The sequence below is a fragment of the Thunnus thynnus genome, chromosome 2 (assembly GCF_963924715.1).
Source record: "Thunnus thynnus chromosome 2, fThuThy2.1, whole genome shotgun sequence".
Taxonomy (NCBI): Eukaryota; Metazoa; Chordata; class Actinopteri; order Scombriformes; family Scombridae; genus Thunnus; species Thunnus thynnus.
Window position 1 is genome coordinate 22,432,064 of NC_089518.1, and position 26,173 is coordinate 22,458,236.

Below are 26,173 nucleotides of genomic sequence, written 5' to 3' on the forward strand. Positions count from 1 at the left end.
AAGCAGGTCATCATGGTAATCATTACCTCATCAAGCATGTAACACAGAGATTGGGTCCTTAAACTACCACAAAAATGAAAGAATAAATTTATGGTGTGAGCTCAGTAAATAAACTGATTAAGATGCAGAAGAGAGGAAGGAGGCAGAGAGTGGATGAGAAAATGATTCAAATACAGTTGAAGTACTGGCTGAGGATGAAGTAGCTCCACATTCCTTATTTTAGTACTTAAACAAGCTGTTTTAGTCATCTCTGTTTGCTTGGAGCCTGTTATCTTCAGTGTCAGCATAACAACATTCTTTACAATACCGTAACACTTCCACAGCTTTATTTTATTACATAACAGTGTCTCTTTAGTGCAAGTGTTGTCTGTAAATGTGCTTTTTTAAGTTTTCGTGGTGTGGTTGTGCCACACTCGCCTTAAGTTAAAAAAGGGCACAATAAAGTGTAAACAGAAAATCTCTGAAAAACTAAAGAGGATGTTTTGCTTTCTATGTTGTGCCATTACTGTTTCTTCCAGTCTATTCAGCTTCTGTATTTGATTTTCAATCTCTGTTTATTTACTTTTCAACAAATTTTGTTTCCGAATGAAGAAACAGCAGTTTTTAATTTTACCAACGCAGTAAGGACTGTTTTATGCACAACATTCATACTTGCATTTCATTGATATGTATTTTTCATATTTGTTGAATGACCTTTTTCTCTTGTTGCAGCAACCTTTTAACAGTTTAGTTGGTAATAACTAATATTGTTTGTTTTTTGCTGATAGCAGTTTATGTTTGTGTGTTGTGGGTCATGCAGCGCCCGGACAGACTCCACGTGGGTGGCTGATGAGCTGCTCGACCTCTCCTTCTCAGAGGAGGAGGAAAGGTAGAAAAATATGAAATGAGAAACTCTTCTGACACACTCTGAACTCAGAAAAAGAAAGACAGAAATTAAATGGGAACGGGAGGGCGGAGAAAACAATGTTGGTGTTGCACTTTCTACGAGTGCCAAATGATTTAAAGTATAACATTAAACACCTCCAAAGATTAAGAGAGATCCAAATACTGTTTATAAAATCAAGAAGCCGACAAGAGGGCAGAAACAAACAATTGATGCAGCACTTCAATGAGGATTTGGTGTAACATTAAAGGGCTTACGTCACATTCACTTCAATGTGACGCTACATCTGAATGCAGAGTGTGATCAGATCAAGAGTGCAGGTAACGATAAGTAGAAGAAGACCGCTTCAGTTCTGATTCTGGTTTGTTTTTGTGTAATCTGCTCCTCACCTTTACCATGTTGAAATTACATTATTACTGTACTTTTGATATTTCTTGTACAGTAAATGTATATATCATGAACTTCATCATATTGTTTGTCCCAAAACTCAAACAATGAGAGCCACTATGCTTCGCTGTCTCTTAAACAACATATTTATAAAATACCTACTACATTCCCTAGTCATGGTTTTTGATTGCCATCCTGGAAATTTGCACTGTTCTAAAATGTCTAAGAGTCACTGAAGTAGATTCAGAGGAGCAGGTTAGACATCTAAACCCATTTACTCATTTATTACTATGTTCTTTTGGTCTCCTATCAAGTGTCAAATCATCTTTACTTATAGAAGTACTAGTTTTGAACGCCGCTGACTGGATGGGATTCTGCCAGTGGAATCACACCTCCTGCTTCTTCCAGTAGTTCTGTTGCATTGACTAGTATTCTCTTATTTTTCCATCTCCATCCATAGATTATGGCTTCCCTACTACCTCTCTTTCCTCAGTTCCTTTTCTTGTCCGCTTTGTGTTGTCCGAGTCGAGATCAACATCAGTGTGAACATGCATTTTTAAACCTTGTCTCTTCAGTTAAAGGAGAGGTACTGGGGACTTTTGGATGTTGGCTGTTGTACTGTCATGTAATACTATATTTCTGTCCGTTTCTGGGAATTGTCAGACAGGTACTTTGGATTGGATGGTTGTCATGACAGTAGATTCTTGGTGGCTTGGCTCTGTTATATTGTCCTCTGTTTCACTGTTTTACCGCCGTCTGTCATTATTTGCTTCCTGTCATCTCAAATCAAGGGAATATTTTTTTTTCTTGATTTTCAGTGGTTATATGTTATGTTACTGATATATACAGTGTGTTTGTGTCTGGGTGGGTTTCATGTGCGTGCAGCTCTCAGAAGGCGACGGAGCAGGAGGAGCTGGAGCCTGGGAAAGCCGTGCACTACACCTGGGCTGAACCCACTGGGTCACGAGAGCTTTGCTGGAAGTGTGGCAGTTACAGTGGGAAGCTGAAGAGTGAGGAGGTACCGTATCTGAGCCAGAACAATGTCTGTGGTTGAGGAGGGATATTTATTAATTATCATTTTTCTCAATAGACACCTTAACTTCTCAGCTCTTCAAAACTTAAACTGCCTCTGACTTTGTCTCTTTCCAGCAGAAAGCAGGAATCGGTCTGCTTTCAGCATTAAAGAAATATTTATTACTTTAAAAAGAGACTTTGTAGACATCACACTAGAGCTGCAATTATTTGGTTAATTGATTAGTTAATCAAAAGAAAATAAATCAACAACAATTTTGATAATTGATCAATTGTTTCAGTAATTTTTTCAAGCAAAAACACCAAACATTTGATGGCTCCATCTTCTCAAATGTGAGAATGTGTTGCTTTTCTTGGTCTTACATTATAGTAAATTACTGTGGAGGACAGTGACTCAATATATTTTTACATATGTTCAAGGTGAGGCCAGTATTACAGTGGCAGTGAGACACCATTGTTTACTAAATGCCAAATTGTAAATGTTGTGGTGGCGATGTGTACGGTCATGGGTTTTGGATGTGAACACAGTTGTTCACATGAGATATTACGATGTTTGTTTAAACAGTTTGCATGTTTGTCTGCTCTTGCACATTTAGGACCTGCGTGAGGATATGAATAATGAGAGAAAGCTGTTTGTGATCTCCTTTTATGAAGGTAAAGTAAAAGGAGCTTGAATTGAAATGTCCAAAATGAAATGTTCAGATCCCTTAAATACAATCTGAAATGCTTTGCAGTTGTATATTCACTTAAAATGAACTTTACGATGGCTAGTTTGTTGAGAGTGCATGAATGTTGTTATGTACTAAGAACACAATTACTACAACTGCCTACAAATTTAGTATCATTTCAAATGGACCTCGCTATATGTCATAAAACATAGTTTATAGCACAAGTGGACAACAAGGTGGCATATTTATTGTTGGTTTGTTGGTTAAAACTTGTGTTCATCCTTGATTAATTAAATAAAGAATCAGTGACTCCCCACCAGCTTCAGGGACTCAGTGTTGTGTCCTCTCTGCAGGGGAAAAACCAGAATATTCCTTTTGGATTAATTAAGTTTGGTATGTTTTGTGTTTAATGTTGATCCAAAGGGCTCCAGCGTGTTGTGCTGTTTACTGAGGAGCATCGCATCTACAAACTGTTGTGTGAGAGTGAGAAGGCACAGCTGGCTGAACAGGAAATCATCCTGTCGCTACAGAACATGGGCGTGTCTCTGGTCAACAACAGCAGCAGCCAGGAGGTCTCCTTCATTGGGATCACAAGGTAGAAAACCAGCAACATACAGTAGACACAGAATAACAAGCTCAAAACCTGGCCAGGCCCAGACCTGTAGGGCACATGTTCATGTTCAGCTTAATACATTGACATTTGTAGTAAAAGTAAGTAAGTGCAACTTGAGTAAAATATAATAAGATTAAGTGAAATCCAACAAGTGTCCACTTTTAAAGAACTGCAGGTGATCATAGTCAGCCAAAATAAAAAAAAATGCAAATGAGGGATCTTCTTTCACTCTCAAGTTCTTTTTGTTTTATAAATGGTGAATTTAACGTTAACATACCGCTTTATAGTTTAGATTTTCAAAACTGAAAACTTCCGGCCCCTCTCTTCATAGGCCCCATTTATGTCAATGTAATGCAATACTGGCCAGATGAGATTTAATTGTCAGTCAGACAGGTTGTAGCTATACAACACATGGTGATTTTGTACCATTAACAATCCCTTGTCTCCTACTTAGCTCGGATGTGGTGTGGGAATTAAAGCCTAAGAAGAAGAATCGGTGGAAGACTCTGAGCACTAAAGAAGCTGAGATGCTGGAGAACAGCTTCAGAGAGTACACCGAATCTGGACCCATTGACAACGCCATCGTTGACCTGGAAAACAACTTCCAGGTTAGAGACTTGATATAATCAACTTTATTGATTTGGTCCAGTAACAAGTGATCAGTAAAAATGGAAATTGTACAAATTAAAAAAGCTCATTCAAAATGGGATCTTATTCAGTCAGTTTCACTTCTTTTTTTAATTGTCTCTCAGGTGAGTTTTACTCCCAATGGCGTGGATATGCGGATGCTGCAGCCGTGTGATGCTCCTCTCAGGAGGCACTTCCTGCCTGGGGTGAAGGTGGAGTACAGTGTCTCACCGCGACAGAGCGCCTACCGTGTCCAAATCCACCGCATACAGGTTAAAAAAAGAAGTCCAGTTTAAAATAGAAACAAATATCTTCCTTCCTTCTTCATTCAAAACTTTTTCTATTCACTCTCTTTACATGTACATCCTCCCCACAGATCCAGAATCAGCTGCCAGGAGCCATCTTTCCTTACGTTTTTTACCCTGTAAAACTGCCAAAGTCGATCACTATGGACTCAGGTCTGTTAATGTTTGATTTAGGATTATATATGCTGTTTATATGGTTTTTGGTCTTTTATCTTATTTTGTTTTCATTTTTCTTACAGAACCCAAACCTCTAACTGATATCAGCATTGTTACCAGGACAGCGGGGCACTCTGATATCTCTCGCATCAAGTAATTGTTTTTCTTACTGCGGTTCTTAACTGTTTATTTTACTGTAATATTTGGAATACAGAAATAGTTATCTCAGTTTGGCCCCTAAGTTCCTATTGAAATGTCTACCTGTCTCAGGTACTTCAAAGTGTTGATTCAAGAAATGGATTTGAAGCTTGATCTGGGCTTCCTTTATGCCATCCTGGACCTGTTCACCACTGAGAACGCCAGCATCATGAGCTCAGAGCAGGAGGTGAAATCCTCACACATTCCCTCTGTTTTGTTCAAATTCTGTGATGCGTAATCATAATCCTTATCAAATAAACAGTCAGTGAGGTCCATGCTAACTCTTGTGTTTTTCTGTGCCTGTACATTCATGTGTATGTTTGCCTTCTTCCTCCAGGTGGAACTGTTTGAGAAGGACATCGAGAACATGAAGACAGAACTGAACAGCGTCTCTGCTGCCGACACGTCTCCTATCAGCCTCTATGAGTACTTCCACATTTCCCCCATCAAGGTGCATATGTGTGTGTCTGTATGTTTTTTGTGTCTTTGTTTTCATCATCATCAGTCACCACCGGTCTTATATTTGCAGGTCTTAATGTAGTACAACCTTCTTTCTGTTGGTTGCACATATCTATTTATTCTAGGTTTGTTTTCTTTGTTTTATTTTCTTTTACTACTGTTTATGCTTGCTTGTGTGTTGTTTGTTTGTTTGTTACTTTGTTTTGTTTATGATGAGTTTGTTTAAATAAGGAGAGGGCTCTGAATAAGCCTTTTAAGCTTCCTTCCTGTCCTGCACCATAATTACTGTCTTTTCTATTGAATTTATTTTATCCTCATTATAGTGCAAATAAACTAAACTAAACTAATTAGTTTAGTCTGTATGAAAAATAGCAGAAAAGTGTACTTTCACTGGCATCTGAATGCTTTGATTACTGTTGTAATTCACAATTAAGTACCCAGAAAAGGAGGGAAATGTGAGAGTAATAGAAATTTTAATAATAAATTGTGTGGAGAATGACTGCTCCATTTGTGTAATAATTAAAGTAATGCTATAATTATTAAAATGTCAACAAATGTCTTAAAAATGTTCTCCTCTGCAAAACAAATCCACGAGCGCTTTAAAGAGGAATTGAATTAAAAATGGAATAAATGTGACAAAAAGAAACATTGAAATCTCAGTAGAGACACAGATTATATTTCCATCTGTAATATTCTGCTGTAGTATCTTTCTGTTATTTGTTTAAAATCAGAAGTAGCCAGCTTAATCTTCTCTCTGTGTTTGCAGCTGCACCTGAGTTTCTCTCTGAGTTCAGGAGGAGAAGACGGCTTGAAGGAGAAGAGAGATACAGAACTCATCCCCGTCCAGTCCCTGAACCTGCTGCTGAAGAGTATCGGAGCCACACTCACTGACGTACAGGACGTCGTCTTCAAGTATGCATGCACATGACGGCGCAAATACACAACACATAAATTACACACACTAACTTTTATTTTTGTGTGTTTTGTTGTTTGAGGAATCCTTGTGACTATACTGAGTCTGTCTTTTATTTTAGGCTGGCCTTCTTTGAGTTGACCTTCCAGTTTTGTACCACCCAGCAGCTTCAATGGGAGGTCATCAGACATTATTCTAAACAGGTATAAAAAAAACTCATGCACAATGACAAACCCAGAAATATTCAAAAATATTCCTTCAAGCCAGCTAGGTTGAAATATTCTGCAGAATTAAACCAAATCAAACCAGACACTGGATACACGTCAGCTTATCAGCATCCATTTGTGTATATTTCAGGCTATTAAACAGATGTACGTGCTGGTGCTGGGCCTGGATGTACTCGGAAATCCCTTTGGGCTGATCAGAGGACTGTCGGAGGGAGTGGAGGCCTTCTTCTATGAGCCCTATCAGGTAGCAATATAATGCAAGAACTGATGAACGCCAATCAATGCAGCAGCATTAAAAAACCACTTTAATTTTAGTGCTCGTTATTTCAGCTGAACATTTACGTGATTATTTATCTTTGACTGTATTGAAAGACACCAGAGGTTGTGAGGAGCCATTCAAAACCTATTGATTGTTCAAGATGTGCAGTCTTTAAAGTATCAGTATAATGTTCATGTTAATATTTATAGCAGTGTGGCTACATGAAACCGCTACAGTGCAGACGTTGCTTTTGTGTCTCCTTCATGTTTAACTGTTGCGTGGGGTTTTCCAGGGAGCCATCCAGGGGCCGGAGGAGTTTGTTGAAGGAATGGCTCTCGGAGTCAAGGCTCTGGTGGGGGGAGCTGTAGGTAAGTAAAGGGCTCATAAGTCTTCTATTATGTATTTAGTCATCATTATGTAATCATAATATCTTTGTACATTTACGATTTCTGACTATTACAGATACAGCTGCACATATACACTTTATTTTACATAAATAAACAGAGGATGCCCTGTAGGCAGGATGAAATAAAGTTGCAAAGGAAGAAGTAGATATTTTAAAGAATATACCTGACTAAATATAAACACTCGTATCTGCCTTGTAGGGGGAATAGCAGGCGCAGCCTCCAGGATCACAGGTGCCATGGCAAAGGGTGTCGCCGCCATAACGATGGATGAGGAGTACCAGCAGAAGAGACGAGAGGCTATGAACAAACAACCCAGTGGCCTGAGAGAGGGGCTGACCAGGGGCGGAAAAGGATTAGTGTCTGTACGTAAAACAAGAAGCGTCTGGATTGTTTCTAATTGTTTTTATCAGTGGAAAATAACACACCATAAAGGACAGGTTCATGATTTTTCAAGTTTATTTGAAGCTTCAGATGTCCGCATCAGTCAAATCAAGTCAATATCTTAGTTACAGCCTTTTTAGTGCCAAATTCCCTCTTTTTGTTATGATCCTTCTACTGCAGCTGAACAAGAAAAGAGGAAGTTTTTGAGTAAAAAGACAGTAACTGTGGAAGATTTCCACTTTATTTGACTAACTCAGATGGCTGAAGCCTCATATTATCTTGAGATAACTTATCCTTTAAACACATGTTATGAAGTGTAAAAATATAATGACTTCAATTAATCTGTCATCGGTGAATCATTTAACACTTAACCTAGTAACAATAACACTGTAAACCGACTACTCGAATTGCTGCTACTCGGTAACATTGTCATGGTTTCTTTTCAGGGGTTTGTCAGTGGGATCACAGGCATTGTTACCAAGCCTATTAAAGGTACGTTGAGTCAAAGCCTCTTACAGATTTTTGTGACGGCAGAAAATTTAATGGTACAATTATTGTGGACAAAATGAATGGTATAAAATATTACATCAAGATAATTTTCTTCACATTAATCTAATCTAATCCTCTATAACTGTGATGTTTTACTGTTTTGCAGGAGCACAAAAGGAGGGTGCAGCAGGCTTCTTTAAAGGTGTTGGTAAAGGTCTGGTTGGTGCTGTAGCCAGACCTACAGGAGGCATTATTGACATGGCCAGCAGCACCTTCCAAGGGATCAAGAGGTATGTTCATCTCACAGTGTGTTTGAACGTATACAAAGTGAATATTCTGTATATTTTATCTGCATCTGTTGCTGCTTCATTGGGAGTTTACAGCCAAAAAAATATATAAAAACACTTGCATATTAGAATACAAACTATGTATGTTTTTGCATGTACATGTGAATATTTGTGTATGTAATCATACTGTGTGTTTGCTTGCATCAACAGTCTTCTGTATTCCCATCATGTATTTGCATGTCTCATTCCACTTTTAGGGCAGCAGAGACTTCACAAGATGTTCAATCCCTGCGTCCTCCTCGCTTCATCCACGAGGACGGAGTCATACGACCATATAAGGAGAGAGAGGGCATCGGCAGTCAGATGCTCCAGGTAGGACAAAAATTTCCATATCATCAGCTTTCCACGGTCAGACCTGAGCAAATATTAGTTCATGAATATTCTTATTTAACTGAGATTATGACAGGATTCATCTTTGTATTCGCCCAGGTTTGCTAGTGCAGTTTTGTGTGCGAGTGTACATGCAGACACATGAACACAGACATAAGGAAACTTGTTTTAAACCTTGTTTTTAAACCATCCCCCCTTCAGCCTGCTCTAATTTAATTATCTTTAAACCTTTTACTTATTTCAGCAATTGTCGTAGCTTTTTGTGTTTATGGATCAGCTCAACTTTCTGTCCTTTTATTCACCTCTGTGGCTGTATTTTTAGCTGTAAGAAGGTAAAACTACGTATTTGCAACCATGTAAACGCATGAGGAAGAGTGGAAATAAATGTGAGAACTCCTCAGTGCCAAAGCAAAGATTATGTTTTCACTCTTTCATCGCTTTTTTTCTACACAACTAACATGATTAATTTAATGCTCTGTGATGTTGTGGCAAATGATGCTATATCTATATCTGCACGGTTTTAGCAAAATCAGCTGTAATTATAGCAGGCATTTGGCTAAACATGTTGTTGATTAGCACTTTAAATTGCATGTGGTGTGGCGACTTTCTCTTAGTATTATGTCTCTCATATTTGTATATTTTGGAATAGGTTAGAAGTGTCTCAGTTTTGCTTCATTTAAGCTGCTGGTTACTTTTCTGTGCTGATTTTATGCTGAAGTTGTGCTGGATGGATTGGGTTGAAGTTTCTGCTTATGAGTCTCAGGTCAGAGATACTTTATTCACCTACTAGTAAAGACTGTGTGTAGAATTTCCCCCTAAGGTTTACAGATTGGTGACAAATTAGAAAAACCAAATTCAAGTGTTGGGCAGCGAGGATCCTCCCCAACAGCTTCAACACTCCTGTGTGTCGACCATTATTCCAAAAGATATGTAAATGATTTCATCATTTGGTGTTTTGATGATGATGATGATGGTGGAGATCCTCGCCTAACATGTTGGTCCAAAATCTCCCATAGTTGTTTCTCTATTCATTTATTCAGATTTTCCTGTAGATTGTCATCTGTCTGTATCACCAGCTTTAGACGTAGGTTAGGTTTGTGTGTATATTGATGTGTTAGTGATGGTTTTACCCCCTGTGACAAATTAGGACTAACTGAAGAATAACACAACTACAAATCCTAGTGGATACCACATTTCATGCATTTGTTTCATGTTTCTGTTGTAGTTGTTTGGAAAACAGGCTTTAAAATACATTGTGGACAAACTGAATTTATTTTAGGAAGCTTTTAACTGCAAAGCAGATGGACACAAGAAATTTGCCCACAATGTATTTGAAGCCTGTTTCCCAACAACTTGAGGGTTAAATCACCACATTAGGGTGGCGAACTTCATCCCATTTACAGGAATTTCGGCTCCAGAAGCCAAACGGAAACCTACAATTTCAGTTGTTTTTGAAAAGTCACATTAAACTTAAAAACATAAACACATGGCAGCAGAGGGCGACTTTAAAAAGCTGCTGGGTAAGAACCAAACTGTAGTAACATTTATTTATGTGATACAGTTGTCTAAATCTCCTTTTACCACTGGGGTAGATACAGCTGACTGGGTAGAAGCAGGTTTGGTCTCTTGTCTGCTCTGACCTCGACTCTGTCTTCTCTCTTGTCATGTCCACAGAGGAGATGGGCCTACATTGAATGGAGTAGAACTGGCTCAGAGGATGAGGGTGATGAGGAAAGCAGCTAGGAGTGACAGCTGTAGTGTAGCGTTGGTGTTTTGTATATCAGTAGTCTGTGCTGGAGTTCGTTTTCTGCCCGCTGTCTCTCAGTCAGAGTTCACAAAGGCCTTTACGTGAAAGAAATGTGTTTTTATGTATCTTAAATTTTTAATTAAGTTGTGTTTTCTTTGTTTTTCCGAATGTCTTTATCTTTCATCATTTAACTCCAACCCTTTTTTTTTCTTTCATCATGTACACTCATGCCACAAAACCAACTTTTCTTCCCATTGTTCAGATATTTATTCATTGTTGAGATAATCCTCATGAAGTCATAGAGAATTATTTCCCTGAATCTTCTTTTCTCCTCATCAGTCAATGTGTTTCATCATTCTCTGTCATTCACTGTCACTTATTCACTTCTGTCTTGTTCTCAATAAAGAGTTTCAGTTTCAACGTCTACCTGCCATTTGTGTTTGTTTCATTCCATCTTTCTTCTCCACCCCACGACATCTTTCTGTTCCAATTTTTTCAACAAGAGTAAATTTCTGTAATCACTTTGCAGAGAATCGTGGTCGACATGTAGCTCGTGCTCATTCATTTTTCAGTCTTTAGAAAATGTTTTTAAAGGCACTTGAGTATGAATTGTCATAGAATATAAACAAATTGGCATTCATATTTCAGTTTGATTCAGACATACCACAGTGTATAATAATTTGGGTATTTTTAACTTCTTTCTTTCTTTCTCTCTTCTTCCAGAAAATTGAGAACGGACGTTTTGCTAAGTACAGATACTTTGCTCATGCTAAGGTCAATGACTCCGACTTCCTTATGATCACCAAGAGGTGAGTGTTTTTCAGCACCTTACTGAGTTTCGAAAAGCATTCCAACTGTTTTTTCATTTTTTTTATTTTAGTCAAGTCTATCATTGTGTCTTTCTACCTGCCCAGTTAAACCAGTGTGTTAGTGTTGGCCACTGGAGCCCTGTGGGCTTGTGTTTTGTTGGTAGAAGCTGAGTACTACATATATACTATTATTCAGCCAAACCATTATTCAGCTAACATATACCTGTCCTGTGTGATGTTTCTATGAGTTTGCCTCACTCTAATCTATACCCATATTCTTGTATCCATGGTGTCCTCTCACCAGATATTCAGTGTTTCTTGCTCTCTTTTCCAGGGGCGTATTTTTCGTGACCAAAGGCACATTTGGCCAGCTGACCTGTGAGTGGCAGTATCTGTTTGAAGAGTTCACCAAGGAGCCGCTGATTGTAGAGGACCGCCGACTTCGCATCGAGGCTAAGGTACAAAAAAAAACAAATAAAGACAAATCTTATCCAAATCAGAAGCTACTCTTTTTGCCTTTAGGAGACTGACTTTTTTTTTTTTTTTTTTTTCACACTGGGGTAAAGTGAATCTTTGGTCATCATTGTATTCACCATCTCTACAGTGTAAATTTCCCCAGAAATATTCAAGTATTCAATATCATCCAGCCTAACTTTGAAAAACATATTACATACAGTTTCAAACATTTTCTGAGATTTGGGGATGCAGCGACACCTGTAGTCAATTTTCCTGCAGATTTTTGCACTAAACCATCTGTCTTGTGAACTGCAGGAGAGAGTAAAGTCTGTCTTCCACGCCAAGGAGTTTGGGAAGATCATCAACTTTAAAACCCCTGAGATAGCCAAGGTGAGTAAGATCCTCTGACTCAAATGTATAACTTCATTATTCATTTTTTGATGAAATGCCTTAGTGTTTCTTTGTCACATCTACGTTAAAGATCTGTATATCAAACCTGTAGTCACAGTAAATAATGTGCTAAAATTTGTTCTCATTCACTTCCAGTGGGTTCTTGCCAAACTGGAGGACGCAAGAGAGTTTACCCAAAATCTGACTGAGAAATGATACAAAAAAACAAAAAAACAAAACAAGGAACACACAAAGAAAGTGTGTGTGTGTCAGTGCCTTTGTTCTTTTACTGCATGCTAGTTTTGTTCACCTCCATGTGTGAGTAGCACAACGATGCTGTATGTTGACAGACCTGGGGGAGGGAGGGAGGGTGAGTAGTTTGTATGTGTGCATGCTTACAGAAGTGCTACAATATAAACGGACTTACATTTACCACATACGCTCACAATGCATCGAACCATCTCGCTCTCTCTGCTCTCATTGCACTCATCCTTTTGCACACATATAAGTGATTTTAATGAGTTCTTTTATAACTTGAAAGTCTGTAAAACTAATGCTACGTCTGAGTTTACAAACACACCTCATCAGTATGTGCTTTAGTAGGAAATGCCGAGTGAATCAGAGCATTTTCCATTTCCTAGGCCTTCAGTTTGTCATAGCTCTGCTTGCCATACTCAGTCAAATGCACATTAAATCGCTCATTTTATTCACTGACATTCACTCATGTTGTATTTGCCTAAATGTCTCTCTTACACTGCAACAGCTACAGTAGTGAGAGACTTTGTGGAAAAAAAAGCTTGAACATTTTTGTAGCACTGTCAACACATACTGTGTGATGTTGTTTATTTTACTGGATTATATAAAAGGGAAACTAATTTAAATCTTGAGTATGGCTTTATAACACACATCATTCAAATTGCGCAGTACACGAAATCTGTTTTCTTTTACTTCTCACTATCCCTCTTTTTTTTTATACATTTACGCAAGATGAAGACTGTTCTGTGTGTGATTTAGAGACGCATGCTATTTTTATACTGTACTTAGATGTATCAATCTGCTGTATATTGATCTAATATCCTGTATATATCCATCCTCACACTATAGTCTGTATGAAGGCGTTGCAGATTGTAATTTTGTGATTTTTATGTTTTTATACCACACATATGCAATGCCAACTATGTTGATGATATATGCAGAGAAAAGTATATTTAAAAGAAATGAATGCTTATGATTGTGAGCTGCTGTTTTCCTCTGATGGATATTTTAAAGGTTTGCTTTAGGTTTGGGGTGCATCACAGTTTAATAATGACTAAAAATGTCTGTTGCCATTAGTTTTTGTCATTTATGTTTTCGGGGAGAAAAATGTTCACTGCAGTGGCTTAATTTTTTTCCCGCTGTTTTCAAAAAAATAAAATATGTGTTTCAAATATCAGCATTATGTCATGTATGTTTTTTGTCACATACAGGTTTTCATCCTCTCCCTTAGGTCTTGTTTTCACCCAGAAACACACAAATTTCACTCTTTATTAAGTAACTGTAATTGTTTATTTGAAATTACCATAAATAATATTTCCATTTCTCCTGAGAAGAAACTGTTCAGTAAAGTTTTTCAAAGCACAACTTGGATTATTTACATTTAAAACCAGATAAACTCAGTAGCTTTGCTCTCTGCCCTCAATAAATAAGGCACTTGCAGGCAAAATGAGACACAGGGAGCTTACAGTGTTAGAGGAGAGGGGAAAACAAACATTTTCTACACATTATTAAATTAATTATTAAAGGGAACTCTTTACAACTTTTACATGGGCAGAAATCATGTCAGTTAAAGCACACAGGTCCTATTTCTAATCACTATATTTTAAGAATTAATAAAATAAGTAGACCACACAATACTATTTTTTTTACTAATTTTCACATTCTCACTTCTACTACAAACTGTTTTCTTACAGTACATCTCTACAAAGCCTAAAATGGACACTACAAAGTCTACAAAGATTTTCAGAAACAGCAATCAACAGGAACAGTACGTCTGTTACATGTTCATATTCTTTGGGTGTATTTTTACAGGCACAAAAGATGAAAAAATATAAATATCTGAACTTTTGTATTAAGTAACCCAAGAATCTTTTCAGCGGTTGTGTAAACTGGGAGAAACTATAAAAATTCTAAATGTTCTTTGTTTAGACAGCCAAGAGAAAGTTTTGTTTGATTGATTTCTCCCATCTTGGCTGTCCTCACGTCTTCCTTCCGCTCTCTCGCATCCCTTTGTCGCCTCTCCTGTCCCGCTCCACCTCTTCACACTAGATTGAACTCTTTCAGGTTGTGTCTGAGGATGGTGTCTTTGACGGCCACGAAGACGAAGCGGATGTTTTCCGTGTCTGTGGCGCAGGTGAAGTGAGGGTACAGTGTCTTGTCCTTGTCTGGATTTTGATCTTGGTACATTTTCAGGATGAATTCTTGAGCCGCTCGAGCATCCTGCCGAGGTCCTGCAATTCAGGGTTGAATATTTTTTTTCAGTGAATTCAACATGTGAATCATTTGTGTTATTTAAGATAAAAATGAGACCAAATTTGAGAATGTGTCTCAGTGCACAAGGTGTTTTTTCAAAAACCTTTCTTTTTGTGTTTTGTCATCTTTGAATACACATTTTCAGTGTTTTGCCACATTTTACACTTTACGTGCCACATACAGTACCAGTCAAAAGTTTGGACACATTTTCTTATTCAAGTGAATGGGAAGGTGTGTCCAAACTAACTGGTACCATACATCACAAGTTTATCATGAGATCTGTGCATAAAAGCTCTGGTCTCTTCTTCTTGTGATTGTACATGTATAAAAGAAAGAATTAAGATATTACTGAGATAGGGTTAGGATAAATACATAGATAGATAGATAGTTAATTAAAATTACAAATACAAATCCTATAGTGCAATATTAGAGTTGAGACACTAATCTGACACTGTGTCTGCACACAATTTCAACCTGAATCTACCTTGATATTCCCTATCAGCTACCTACACATGAATTCAAGATGATTGTTCAAACAAACTAACAAACCTGTGAATTCAGGAAAGTAGTCTGCTATGTGGGAGTACACGATCTTCTCCTTAAGGATGTCAGTCTTGTTGAGGAAGAGGATGACAGAGGAGCGCTGGAACCAGGAGTAGGTGATGATGGTTTTGAACAACGCCTTGCTCTCCTCCATCCGATTCTGAAATAAAATTGGCGCACAGAGAAAGGCAACGCTGAAAACTTTTTTTTTTTTTTTTTTTTTTTTTACGGGATCAAAGTCGCATCACAAGCTCCTAAGAAGAGCGTTAACGTCGCCTCATGATCTGCCGACGAGCTGAAGTCTCACCTCATTGTCGCACTCGGCCAGGACCTGGTCGTACTCGCTGAGCGCCACCAGGAAGATTATCGAGGTGACGTTCTCGAAGCAGTGGATCCACTTCCTCCGCTCTGACCTTTGACCCCCCACATCCACCATCCTGCCATAACGACAGCCAACCCCAGCAACAACAGAAAAGGTATGCCATGTCAAAAATCACCTGTAGTGCCTGTGGCCAGTTCCATCTTAACATAAATACTCATAATTTTACTCATTTTGTTGGTATGTCGTATCTCACCTGAAGACGACATTCTCCATGTCAAAGGGGTATTCGATGATACCTGTGGTTGGTACTCGGACTCTGAGGATGTCCTGAAGGTCGGGTATATAAGAGGGTTGTGCAATTCGATCCAGGTCAGTGAGATAGCTGAAGAAATGTGTAGAAAATAAGCACAGTGAGAGGTTAAGCAAAATAACAGAATTAAATGAATTTTCTGGCTATTTAAAAAGGAAGGAAAAATACCAACGCTGTGAATTTAAGAGAATAAGAGAAATCTGATTTATGCCACACATGAATGTTAGCTGTGACTTGTCATTTAAAGTCCCACTCCACTCAAAAATGTGTTTTGCTTTTTATCACTTTACTTGAGTATTTTAGTTTCACTGTGCAGAATGATGTATCTGCAGAGTTTGACACTAGAAGGTTGTTTTCACATTCAGCTACTGAAAGTGGAAAGTTTCTCTGCACTCACTGAAAATCTGAGGTACCTACGACCACGATTTGTGACATCACAACTATATGTCTTAAAACATGTCTGGAGGAGATCTTTAAGTCAAGTATTGATGTACAGTACCAGTCAGCAAAAGTTTGGACACACCTTTCCATTCACTTAAATGAGAAAGTGTGTCCTGACTTGACTGTTACTGTATCATTTGTGACTGAAGGGTCACAAAGGGAAACGCAGATCGGAATTGAAAACCAGTGGAGAAGAGATTTGCTACAGTAGAGAACAAACACAGTGTATTTTAGTTTACACCACATGTGCATTTCCAAAAATAGTAACAACAAGCTAAAAAAAAGTTTCTTTTCATTGTCTGTGGTTCATCAGTAGCTTCACAAAAAATAGGTCTTTAATAAATGCTCTTCAGCAGGAACTCGTCTATGTGCTCAGTACAGCGTCTCTTTGTATTTACAGCACATGGCAGCCTGCTAACTGCTCAAAGCCAGGAAAAAAATCTCATCATGAAGACATGACTGGTCTGTTTTTATTGATATATCTATTCTTTTTCTATTATTTATTTGGTCTTTGTGCAATGCTTTCATGTTTTTAGGATTTTATCAAATTTTTATTTATTATTATTATTATAAACTTTTATTAATTTCCCCCTTTATCCTCATAATTATGTCTATGTGTTTTTATTTAATTGTAATTCTTAGACTTTGTTAAGCACTTTGGTCAACATTTAAACAATTTAAATAAATTGACTTGACTTCTTTATCTTGGGCTACAAGCACTCAGATTTGAACATTGTAAGTCTAAAAATCAGTAAATGCAGGTACTTTCCCACCAATTTTCTAAAACCCCCAAATTTATAGGTAAAAATAAAAAGGACAGAACCTCATTGTCTTCAATGGTAGCTATGGTGCTGCCTATTATAATGCAATAGCCTTACAACAAACAATTACAATATAATATTTACAGTATTCACTGAGACTGTGTCAGAGAGATGTTATAACAACATAATAACCCTGTTCCTTAGATCTTATTCTGTGGTGTTTTATTATTGCCTAGTGTTCTTTTTTCTACTCCTTGTAGTATCTGTGCTACTGACTGCAGCAGCAACATACAGTATTTATACCTGAAGTTGCATCTATTATTGCTAATTTGTATCAGCAACCATCTCTCTTTAATCAACTATGTATTCAGTGTTTGGCAGAGAGAGTCCAAACTATTTAGCAAGGTAGCATTTGGTCCATAAATGGTTGTGGGTTTGTTATTGTGTAGTATTTGTTACAGTAGTAGCATCAGTGCAGAATGTCCATTGCTCACTATTTGGTGGAGTCGGACAGCTGGTACTCCCTGCGTCGATCGTAGCACTCCTGTATTCCCCCATCATTCCACAGACTCCTGATGGCCGCTAAATGGGTTTGATCTAATACCTCCACTTTATCCACCTCCACCTCCAGGACTAAGTTTGCAAGCCCCTGCAAACACACAGACAGACACAAAGACATTTAGAAATGGGAAGAAAAGAAGCAGGAAAGAAGATTAGATTTTACTTTGCACACTGACACTTAAAATAAAGACCAAAGGACGTGGAAATATATTTCTCTAATTTTAGTAAATCAATTTGTCTGTTTCTAATAATTGGCAGGTTTTATGGTATTTCAGCTCATTATTAATATAAAAAAAATACTGATTTGTAAATTTTACTGCAAAGAAAATGTAATGTATACATGTTGTATAGATGTACTGTTCTTGCAGGGCAGCAAAATCCCTCCGTACTCTATCAGAGCTTCACATCTGTGATTGTTTAAATCCAAAAATTCAAAGAGGGGACACAGTCAGACTCTGTACCTGGTTCTGGGATCCAGAGAAAGTTATCTTGAGTGCCTCCATGGCTCGGATCATGGTCTGCATGGACGTGTAGATGTTCTGGTAGACCAGTTTGGCATAGCTCCTCCTGTCCTCCTCTGAGTATCCTCCTCCGTGGATAATCCTCATCTGTTTGATAAAGGTGCTCTTTCCACTCTCTCCAGTGCCTGTTACATACAACGAGGATTAAATCCAAACAAGATATTTTACATGTGCCATATTTTTTTTGTATTACAACATCTTCACAAAAACATGAGTGTTCAATGATAATTTTTTTCGCTAGATGTGTGTACAGGAATGAAGACTGCAGGATGCGTCAAGACTTAGAAAGACAGAGCTGCTTCATCCTTTGTGACAGGCAGTAATGTTGTGTTCTGTTTGTCTGATGTTTGTTATTGACTGTGTGAACGTTCTGCTCAGTTTGTCCACAGTCATAAAAAAAAAAAAAAAATACTGCTGCTGTCAGTTCAGCGAGTTCATTGTTTCAGCTCTCATGTTTATGGCTTTGGGAGAGACTTGATAATGGCCGGTAAAATACTGGATTTGTTTACGTTCTCAGGAGAAGTTGCAGACTTTACATTTTTTATGATATAGTGTTATGCTTATGAAGCCAGAGAAAAGCCCGTCATATTTGATAACTGATTAACATCCGGATCTGGAGGCAAAAGTAAATATATCACAATTTAAAAGGTGATATAATTTTCTACATTTTCACTTTCAAAAGTACAGCAATCAAAATTTAACTGAAGTAAAAGTGCTGATGTATTGTCAGCAAAATGTACTTTAAGTACATAAAAAGTAATTATTATGCAGGCAGTGGATTTTATTACATTACTGATGCATTGAAGTGGAGCTAATTTACTGTTGAGTAGCACAATGGATCATATTTTATAAACTTTGTAGGTTTTATATGTGTAAACTAGTGACATTTAATTTGAAATGTAGTTGAGTACATGCATAAAGTACAGTAGTATACAATGGAAATACTCAAGTAGAGTACAAGTACCTTATAATTGTTAAAGTCACTTTATTACATTTCACCACTTCTTTACATGCATATATGTGAGCTGACAGTTCCCTCTCAGATATATTAGAAGATGCGTCTGTTTCTGTACAGCTTGTTTCTAAGAGTTGTAGTAAATACTAACAAGTAACCAAGCACTATGACAACTTTTGATTGCTAACTTGTCCATGCAGGGATAGACAGGCAAACTGAAGGATTTGAATGTATATTTGACTGCCAAAAGGATTCCTGTCAATATCTGGGTGCAGGAAGTGAACGACGGACATCCTCACAGTAGCATTTTGCTTGAATCCTCAACTTGGCCAGCAGAAGGTGACGAACGTTTTACTGTGTGTACAAGCAGCAGATCATTGGTACTTGAGAAGGCTTTAAAATCTGGCAAAAATGATGTAAAGCTTACGTAATCGATGTATATTTAATATGTCGATAAACACAAAATTGTTGATAAAGCGTACAGATATTCAGACATCATATTACATTAACTGAGAGTGGACAGAAATGATAAATGATGGTTTACTGTACTAAATGAAACAGGTGTATCAAAGGTAACAAGGCTACTTTACTCCCACCATTTTCATGACTGTGTGGCCACCACACCTATATTACCCGGCACCATCATTCATATCTTTGCTTTAAGCTGGAGCTTAAAACGTGTTCTTAATCAGCCTTTTAACCCATATCAAAGCCATTTTCATTCACACAGGTACATATTTAATGTCTTTTTGTCTTTACTAATTAGAGATCAGATTGAATTAAGACAAAATATGAGTGTGTGTGCAACGCCGCGTATTGACAGAGAGTGAAGTGACAGGGTGAAGGTGTGTGTGTCTGATAGTTGGGGCTCGGTAGAGTGTCAGAGGTCTGTGTTCGGACACTTGCTGGCTTTCAGCTGATCCACACACCTATACCTTTCCACTGTCTTACTTTATAACAATAAATTATAAATGCACTAATTCACTAAATTTAATGTCTAACCACTCATTTTTATTAGTCACAGGAACAAAAGCACGCTACACTTTCTCTTTCTCTCTCCCTCTCCTAATTTTCTCATTCAGACCACATGATGTTGAATCTATTTGCTTAACAAATGTGTGTTTGTTAACAGACCTGAATATTGGAAGATGCTGAGTTTCTGTGTGTGTGCTTGCAGTAGGCGTGCGAGTGTGTGTGTGTGTGTGTGTGTGTGTGTGTGTGTGAGTACACACCTACATCTATATCCCTTCCTGGTTGTCTCCTCTTAGCATAGTGTGTTAAAGCTCTCTGATGAGTCTGAGTGTTGACAGCAGTGTTCTGCTTTCCGGGCTGTTTTGCATGGCATTATGAATACTTGCGTCTTAACATCTTAGCAAACAAGGCTTAGACAAATTGTCTGCATTTGAATGTAACTTGTTTACAAGTCAAGTTTCTTGGAGATGAGGGAAACACGGCCAAGACAGGCAGGTAGACACTATGACGGAGGGAAATCAATGTTCCACACTTCTACAGTGTTTTTACTTGTTCAGAGAGAGAGTCGGCCTTAAACGAGCTGACATGCATCTACTAATAACTAAACACAAAACATCTGTTTTCAAAACATTATTCCAAGAGTTGAATATTAGTACATTTCTTTCTTCTTTGAAAATTCTCCCTCTGTTGACACTTTAAAATTGATTACTGAATGACTCGCTGATCAAATAATATCTAAATGAAATACATATCTAAAACATTTAAAGGGGCTCTCTAGAAGTTTTACATATGGAGCTCGGTTTAATTTCCATGGGGAGTACCACACAGCCTGCTGTCCTTGTACGTGTCTGGCTGCAGCTCTCCAAAGTTTGAAAAAATAATCCTCTTGATGATGTCATCAAGATTATTTTGGATTGGATTTGCATACTACACATTTTAAGCATAAAGTCTGCATTATAAACAGCAGATTGAAAAATATAGGCATTTATCAGGAACTGAGGGCCTGATGAAGCGATTCTGTCAAGTTGCATTATGGGAAATGTAGTATCTGGTAGTTTCTGGAGCTTGCAAGTAAACTAAAACTGTGGAAGTGCTTTATTAAATCACTGAACTAAATCATTTCTAAATTATTGCTCCGAAGGGTGTGAATGTCAAGGGTGATTGACTGAGTATTTATTTAAAGTTTAATGAATTATCTACAGTGCATTGCAGTGCTCATTTTGGCACCTGATTTTGATTTTAGTCTTTTGACATAAATTTGAGCTTTTTTTGGTTTTAGTCTAAAGAACTAAACATTTTAGTCTAGTTCACATCAGTAAAATTTTAGTCTCATTTTTGTTTCACAATTTTTATGCCTTTAAGCATTTTAGGGCTACAGCTGTCACTATCTTTATTGTGTACAGTTACCATGGTTACAGGTGTCCTTCTCTTCTGTCGCGAGGTTAGTGGAAAAGACAAGGTTTACTTCGTCATACACAGTGTCTATGTCACTCTGCTCTGCAGGAATAAAACAGACTGACTCTCTTTAGTAAATCCAGTTGTCATTTCTAAACTCAGGCTGTTTGAACAGAACCGCTCACTCTCTGTCGTTGCTACTCATCTCGCATCACCACAGCTACCTGTGCTCTTCTGTGTAGGTCGAGTGTGTATGTTTCTGTCCATAAGTGCATGTTTATTTGCCGACATTTGTGCCTCTTTGCACATCTGCATGTGTATGTGTGACTTGTGTCATGTGATGTTTCACAGTTTCCTTGTGGGTGATGAAAGATGACCACAGAGGTCTTTACACACACACACACACACACACACTAACTACAGCCAGCAGATATGAGATATTAACACATTGTCACATAGGCAGATTTGAACCTCACACCTACACACACTTCCTCATTGGAGAGCTTGGTGACGTGGCATTGTGTTGGCTGTGTGAATGAATGTGGTGTTAATGTGGCAGAGATAAGAACTACTATCATCTGTCACACTCTGCCCTCTCACTATTTTTTTTTTTTTGCAATTGAAACTAACATGGCAGCCGAGGCTTTCAAGGAAAAGGTCGGACACTAAAGAAACTACTAATCTTCTAGGAAATTAAGGAAATTACGAAATAGATTATTTGGAACGATTTTTTTTTGACACAAAAAAATCTCTAATATGTCATTTACATTTTATCAGTTTGTTAGATCAGTTCAGCCTGATCTACATGTCCACACTATAGCAATTATGTCATAGACTGATGCTTCACCAGGAGAATCAGGTGGTTTCATAATATGGTAAAAATGTGTCAATGCTGATCGTTTCTCACAATAAAAACTACACAACATGAAAACTGCTGCATAAGAATAACATTATTAACAATATTAGCATTAATGTTATTTATAATAACAAAAACTTCCCAGTGTTTTGTCTTCCTGTGATACTAAAATGGACTGAAAACTTGTTCTGTTTTCCTTTTCATGAGCAAGACTTTAATTTTTTCTGATGTCTTTGTGTTTTGCGCCTGCATACTTTTTAGTTTGTTAATATTTAATATAGATACTATTAAGTGCACTCGCCTACTTGGTGGATGGTCAGGTACTGAAAAAATGCTTGCTTCTTGCTGCCTTTCATGTTCGAAATGCTTTCACTTTTCTTTTTAAATGTTTCCCACCAAAGTCCGGGACTTTTACAGTCAAATTTGCAGCTGAACTAAACGTGTATACTGTGCTAATAGAAGTGGTAAGGCAGTGTTGACATGTGTGCAATGTCCTACAGCTTCTCAAGTCTGGTCACTGAATCAAAGGAAGTGTGAGAACGTGTATGTGTTGATTGTTCATGCAGCTTCACTCCCCCTCATCCTCTCCGGGGACCTGACAGTGATCATCCAAATGAATCCACTGAGAACTCTAAGTCACTCTGATCAGGTAAATAAATGTAACTGTATTTTCCAGATGTCGAAGATTATAGATTCATTTTTCAAAAAGTCATTGTCAAAAGTTATACTCAAACTAAATAACGAGCCTTGTAAATGAGTCTTTTTTCAGGTAACCGGTTACACCTGTTTCTGCTTGGTATCAGGCTCATCAGACTCTGTTTAGTCATGTCATGTTAGCCCAGTGAGCTCAGAGCTAGCTCAGAGCTTCCCAGCAGCTCTTACAGTAACGTTTGCATGCCAGGCAGCAGTGAAATGAAGCAGCATGTACCACAATCCCACATAGTGTTCAATGTGAATGCATGGCATCCTTTTCTGCTCTTATCCATCCATGATGTGCTGGTCATCTACCGCACAGTGAGGTGAGGAAATTATTTTTTTTAAACAAATTGAGTGGGATTTTTAATCAATGTTGGTTAGGCCACTGTGGGCAGCAACCTGACACTTTGTTTTGAGAGAAAGCCCTTTCTAAGAGAGCAGTGGAGGCAAACCTACGCCTCATATCCTGCCCAGGGCTGGATTTGCATGACTTTTGCATGAGGCGCGCCTGCAGCAGCTAGTTATGGTTTTCAAACACACCACTGACCAAGGCTTTGACAGTGTCTCATGTCCCTGAAGTGCTCCCATACTGCTGCAATAAAATGTTTCTGTTCCAAAGCAGTGACAGGTGATGTTTGGATGCCATGGGGCAACACCCTGTTTCCTCGTTTACTAGTTCTGCCGGGTGTTTCCAAAGCCACGGAAGTGAGCATAGAACAGGGAATCAAGCCTCAGGCCCTCTCTCAACCAGCATCAGACCTGTTGAAGGGTCCTTGCGCGAGTCAGTGAACTCATACCAGGAAGTGAGTTGTTGTGCCGTTAAGCTGAGAGCATCAGACGCCTCACATAATGCCACACTGTTTAAAGGCCACCATAAAGCAGGACGATGCTCCTGAAAAATACAGGGGCCTGTTAGGCTTACTGACACTGTCTATCAGCTGTACTGATGATTTAAACCATGATATTGATATTTTCTCCTCATTCTTTTTTTTTCTTAGTCACTTTCCCTCCGTCAGACACGAGTTTATCCCAAATGTGGGCGAGGAAGCACACGTCTCCACTCCACTCCATCGTGGAGCAAAAACTAACCTCAAACACACAGCTCAATATGAGGATTTCAATGGAAACGAATGAGATGTTAAAAGCAAGTTTCCGTTTATTTCAAATGTAAACCAGCGGACGTCAAAATGCATCATCAACTGACACATATCTATCGACATGTGGCTGTTTCCTAGTATTTCTGTGCCATGTGGTAACTAAATGCGCCCGGCCGCCAACTGATTAAAAGATGAGAACTTCCCCGCACATCCTGGATGTTAAACGCGCACTGTGCGCACCACATCCGGAGACAAGGAAGAGAAATGAGAAGAAATGATTGATATTGATATAGATGTAAAACGTATGTCTCCTTAAACTATTCATGCAACAGACATATATGATACTCTCTCCTTTCCTGTAATTTTCCTGTTTAAAGTGCGCTGTCCCACCTGCCTTGATACCTGTGTGGCCTGACTCCAGGTGTGGTCAGGAAGCAATTTATAAACTGTCCTTGATGACTCACTGACCTCCCGTCAAAGCCACCAGAGATACACCAAACACCGAATATAATAAAATGACAAATGATTCTATCAGCAATAAGAGCTTTGAAAGAGTATTATTATTATGACATGAGTACAGAAATATGGGGGAAAGGATGTGGGCAACATACCGCATCCTCATATCCTCACAAACTCACATCAGATAGTGACTTGACTGTGGTCAGTGATGCTCACCTAACAGCAGCAGCTTCAGTTCCCTGCGAGAGTCCTTCTTGTCTCTCCTCAGCTGCTTCTCGATCTCCTCGTTGATCCTCTGGTTCTCTTTCTCCTCCGCCGACACGCAACATCCAGCCATCATTCAAGCTCCCTCTGCTAGGTGGAAATGTTGAAGGCTGTGGAGATGTCCGCACCGTTTAGTCTCCCCACTCAATCCCCTCTATCACTTCACAAATTCAAAAAGAAAAGGCGCAAAGCATCTTTAAACATGTTTTTTTTTTCTTTCTCTAAAGTCCAAATGAGAAAAGCAGTAGTTTAAGTAGGATGAGAATGAGATTATATGTTTTTTTTATGGTTTAAATATTCCACGGCTAAAGTAGAGGATCCTTTTTTTTTTAAGAATAAAAAGCCTCTGGACCTCTTTGACAAGGTGGTGTGGTTGATCTGAAACTGGAGGACACTTGTTGAACTTTATCCAGTCGGCTCAGAAGGGCGTGGCACCAGTTGCAAATATAAAGACATGAAATGGGAAGTCGACATCCACAGCCAGCAGCAGACCTTGCTGCCTATCATAAACGATAGTGAATAATGAGCAGCAGTGTGAATGGAGGAGTGGGAGTGCTGCTAGGCCTTTATCACAGAAAGCTGCAAAGAAACATGTCCAAAAAAAAGTATAGGAGTCATATTAGGAACTGGCGCTGGTAACATTGTTCCCAGCTGAGAGTAGCCAACTTTCTATACGGCAATAATGTTTTACTGGACGTGAAACATCCTCCACTGATAAGTTTCAGTGAGAAGGGAAGTGAGGCATCCTGCTTCAGTCCACCTTCTGACACTGCCGTGTCTCCTGACGGCCACTAGGGGGCAGGAAGGTCAGCTGAAAGTGTAGTTTTTTTTCCTGAACCTATGAAAAGAAACTGTGCATCTAGAAAAACAGCATTTATAACTTTGCACTTGTAAAGCTTAGAAAGGGTTTTGAGAGGCATGGAAATCAGGCAGTTTGGTGAGTCACAGCTTGACTGCTGAATGAGCAGAAAAGGAAAAGTGAACATGTGAGCTAAAAAAGTTTGCTTGAGTTTCATAGATTAATGATCATTATAATAAAACACAAAGGACGGAAAGAAAGAGATGAATGTATGTATAAAATGAAACAGTGAGTCAAACTAAGAAATGAAAAAGATGCTGCTGAGTAGAAAAATATCATAATTCAACTAAATGGCATGTATGACCCAGTAGGAGTATGATAGTGATTCTTCTCTGTATCGGGAGGTCAGCTCCTCTTCTACAGTCATGACAGGATGTTTATGAGAGCTCATGATTTTTTTTTTTTTTTTTTTTTTTTTTACAGGAGGCTGATCCTGCTTCTGTGTTTTGGACATGTGTTCTTCCAATGTGACATGTAGCAAAATCCACATTATTCCTGTTATCCAAATTTCCTGTGAGTCTCAACAGTTTGTCAAAGACTGTCTTATCAACTTTTCAGATAAGGCAAAGA

The 26,173-nt window shown here is 38.4% G+C and overlaps 2 protein-coding genes across 5 annotated transcripts in view; one reads left to right on the top strand and one right to left on the bottom strand.

Moving 5' to 3' along the window:
• The window catches only part of vps13a (vacuolar protein sorting 13 homolog A), a 40,545-nt gene extending 27,030 nt beyond the window's left edge, over positions 1-13,515 (top strand). The window contains exons 55-76 of one of the 3 annotated variants that reach the window (XM_067611248.1): positions 800-868; positions 2,156-2,288; positions 2,899-2,956; positions 3,394-3,565; positions 4,038-4,191; positions 4,336-4,482; positions 4,587-4,668; positions 4,755-4,824; positions 4,942-5,056; positions 5,207-5,320; positions 6,095-6,240; positions 6,363-6,444; positions 6,599-6,712; positions 7,020-7,095; positions 7,333-7,496; positions 7,962-8,007; positions 8,171-8,294; positions 8,549-8,663; positions 11,152-11,237; positions 11,572-11,695; positions 12,009-12,083; positions 12,240-13,515. In XM_067611248.1, coding sequence (XP_067467349.1) covers positions 800-868; positions 2,156-2,288; positions 2,899-2,956; positions 3,394-3,565; positions 4,038-4,191; positions 4,336-4,482; positions 4,587-4,668; positions 4,755-4,824; positions 4,942-5,056; positions 5,207-5,320; positions 6,095-6,240; positions 6,363-6,444; positions 6,599-6,712; positions 7,020-7,095; positions 7,333-7,496; positions 7,962-8,007; positions 8,171-8,294; positions 8,549-8,663; positions 11,152-11,237; positions 11,572-11,695; positions 12,009-12,083; positions 12,240-12,299 — 2,326 coding nt within the window. In that variant the 3' untranslated portion in view covers positions 12,300-13,515. Of the gene's footprint in view, positions 1-799; positions 869-2,155; positions 2,289-2,898; positions 2,957-3,393; positions 3,566-4,037; positions 4,192-4,335; positions 4,483-4,586; positions 4,669-4,754; positions 4,825-4,941; positions 5,057-5,206; positions 5,321-6,094; positions 6,241-6,362; positions 6,445-6,598; positions 6,713-7,019; positions 7,096-7,332; positions 7,497-7,961; positions 8,008-8,170; positions 8,295-8,548; positions 8,664-10,355; positions 10,853-11,151; positions 11,238-11,571; positions 11,696-12,008; positions 12,084-12,239 lie in introns of those variants that run through there. The other 2 variants (XM_067611258.1, XM_067611267.1) reach the window with 2 other exon arrangements.
• A 116-nt stretch (positions 13,516-13,631) lies between these two features.
• gna14a (guanine nucleotide binding protein (G protein), alpha 14a) lies at positions 13,632-25,506 on the bottom strand. Of its 2 annotated transcripts, XM_067611286.1 has the most exons (8): positions 25,097-25,506; positions 24,697-24,854; positions 17,991-18,175; positions 17,463-17,617; positions 15,710-15,838; positions 15,442-15,571; positions 15,141-15,294; positions 13,632-14,569 (listed from the first exon to the last, which is right to left on the bottom strand). In XM_067611286.1, exons 2-8 carry the CDS (start codon positions 24,818-24,820, stop codon positions 14,379-14,381), a joined length of 1,068 nt encoding a protein of 355 aa, XP_067467387.1. In that variant the 5' UTR covers positions 24,821-24,854; positions 25,097-25,506; the 3' UTR covers positions 13,632-14,378. The 2 variants fall into 2 exon arrangements, with proteins under 2 accessions (XP_067467387.1, XP_067467379.1); XM_067611278.1 differs by having other exon boundaries at positions 24,697-25,505.
• Positions 25,507-26,173: the final 667 nt, after the last annotated feature.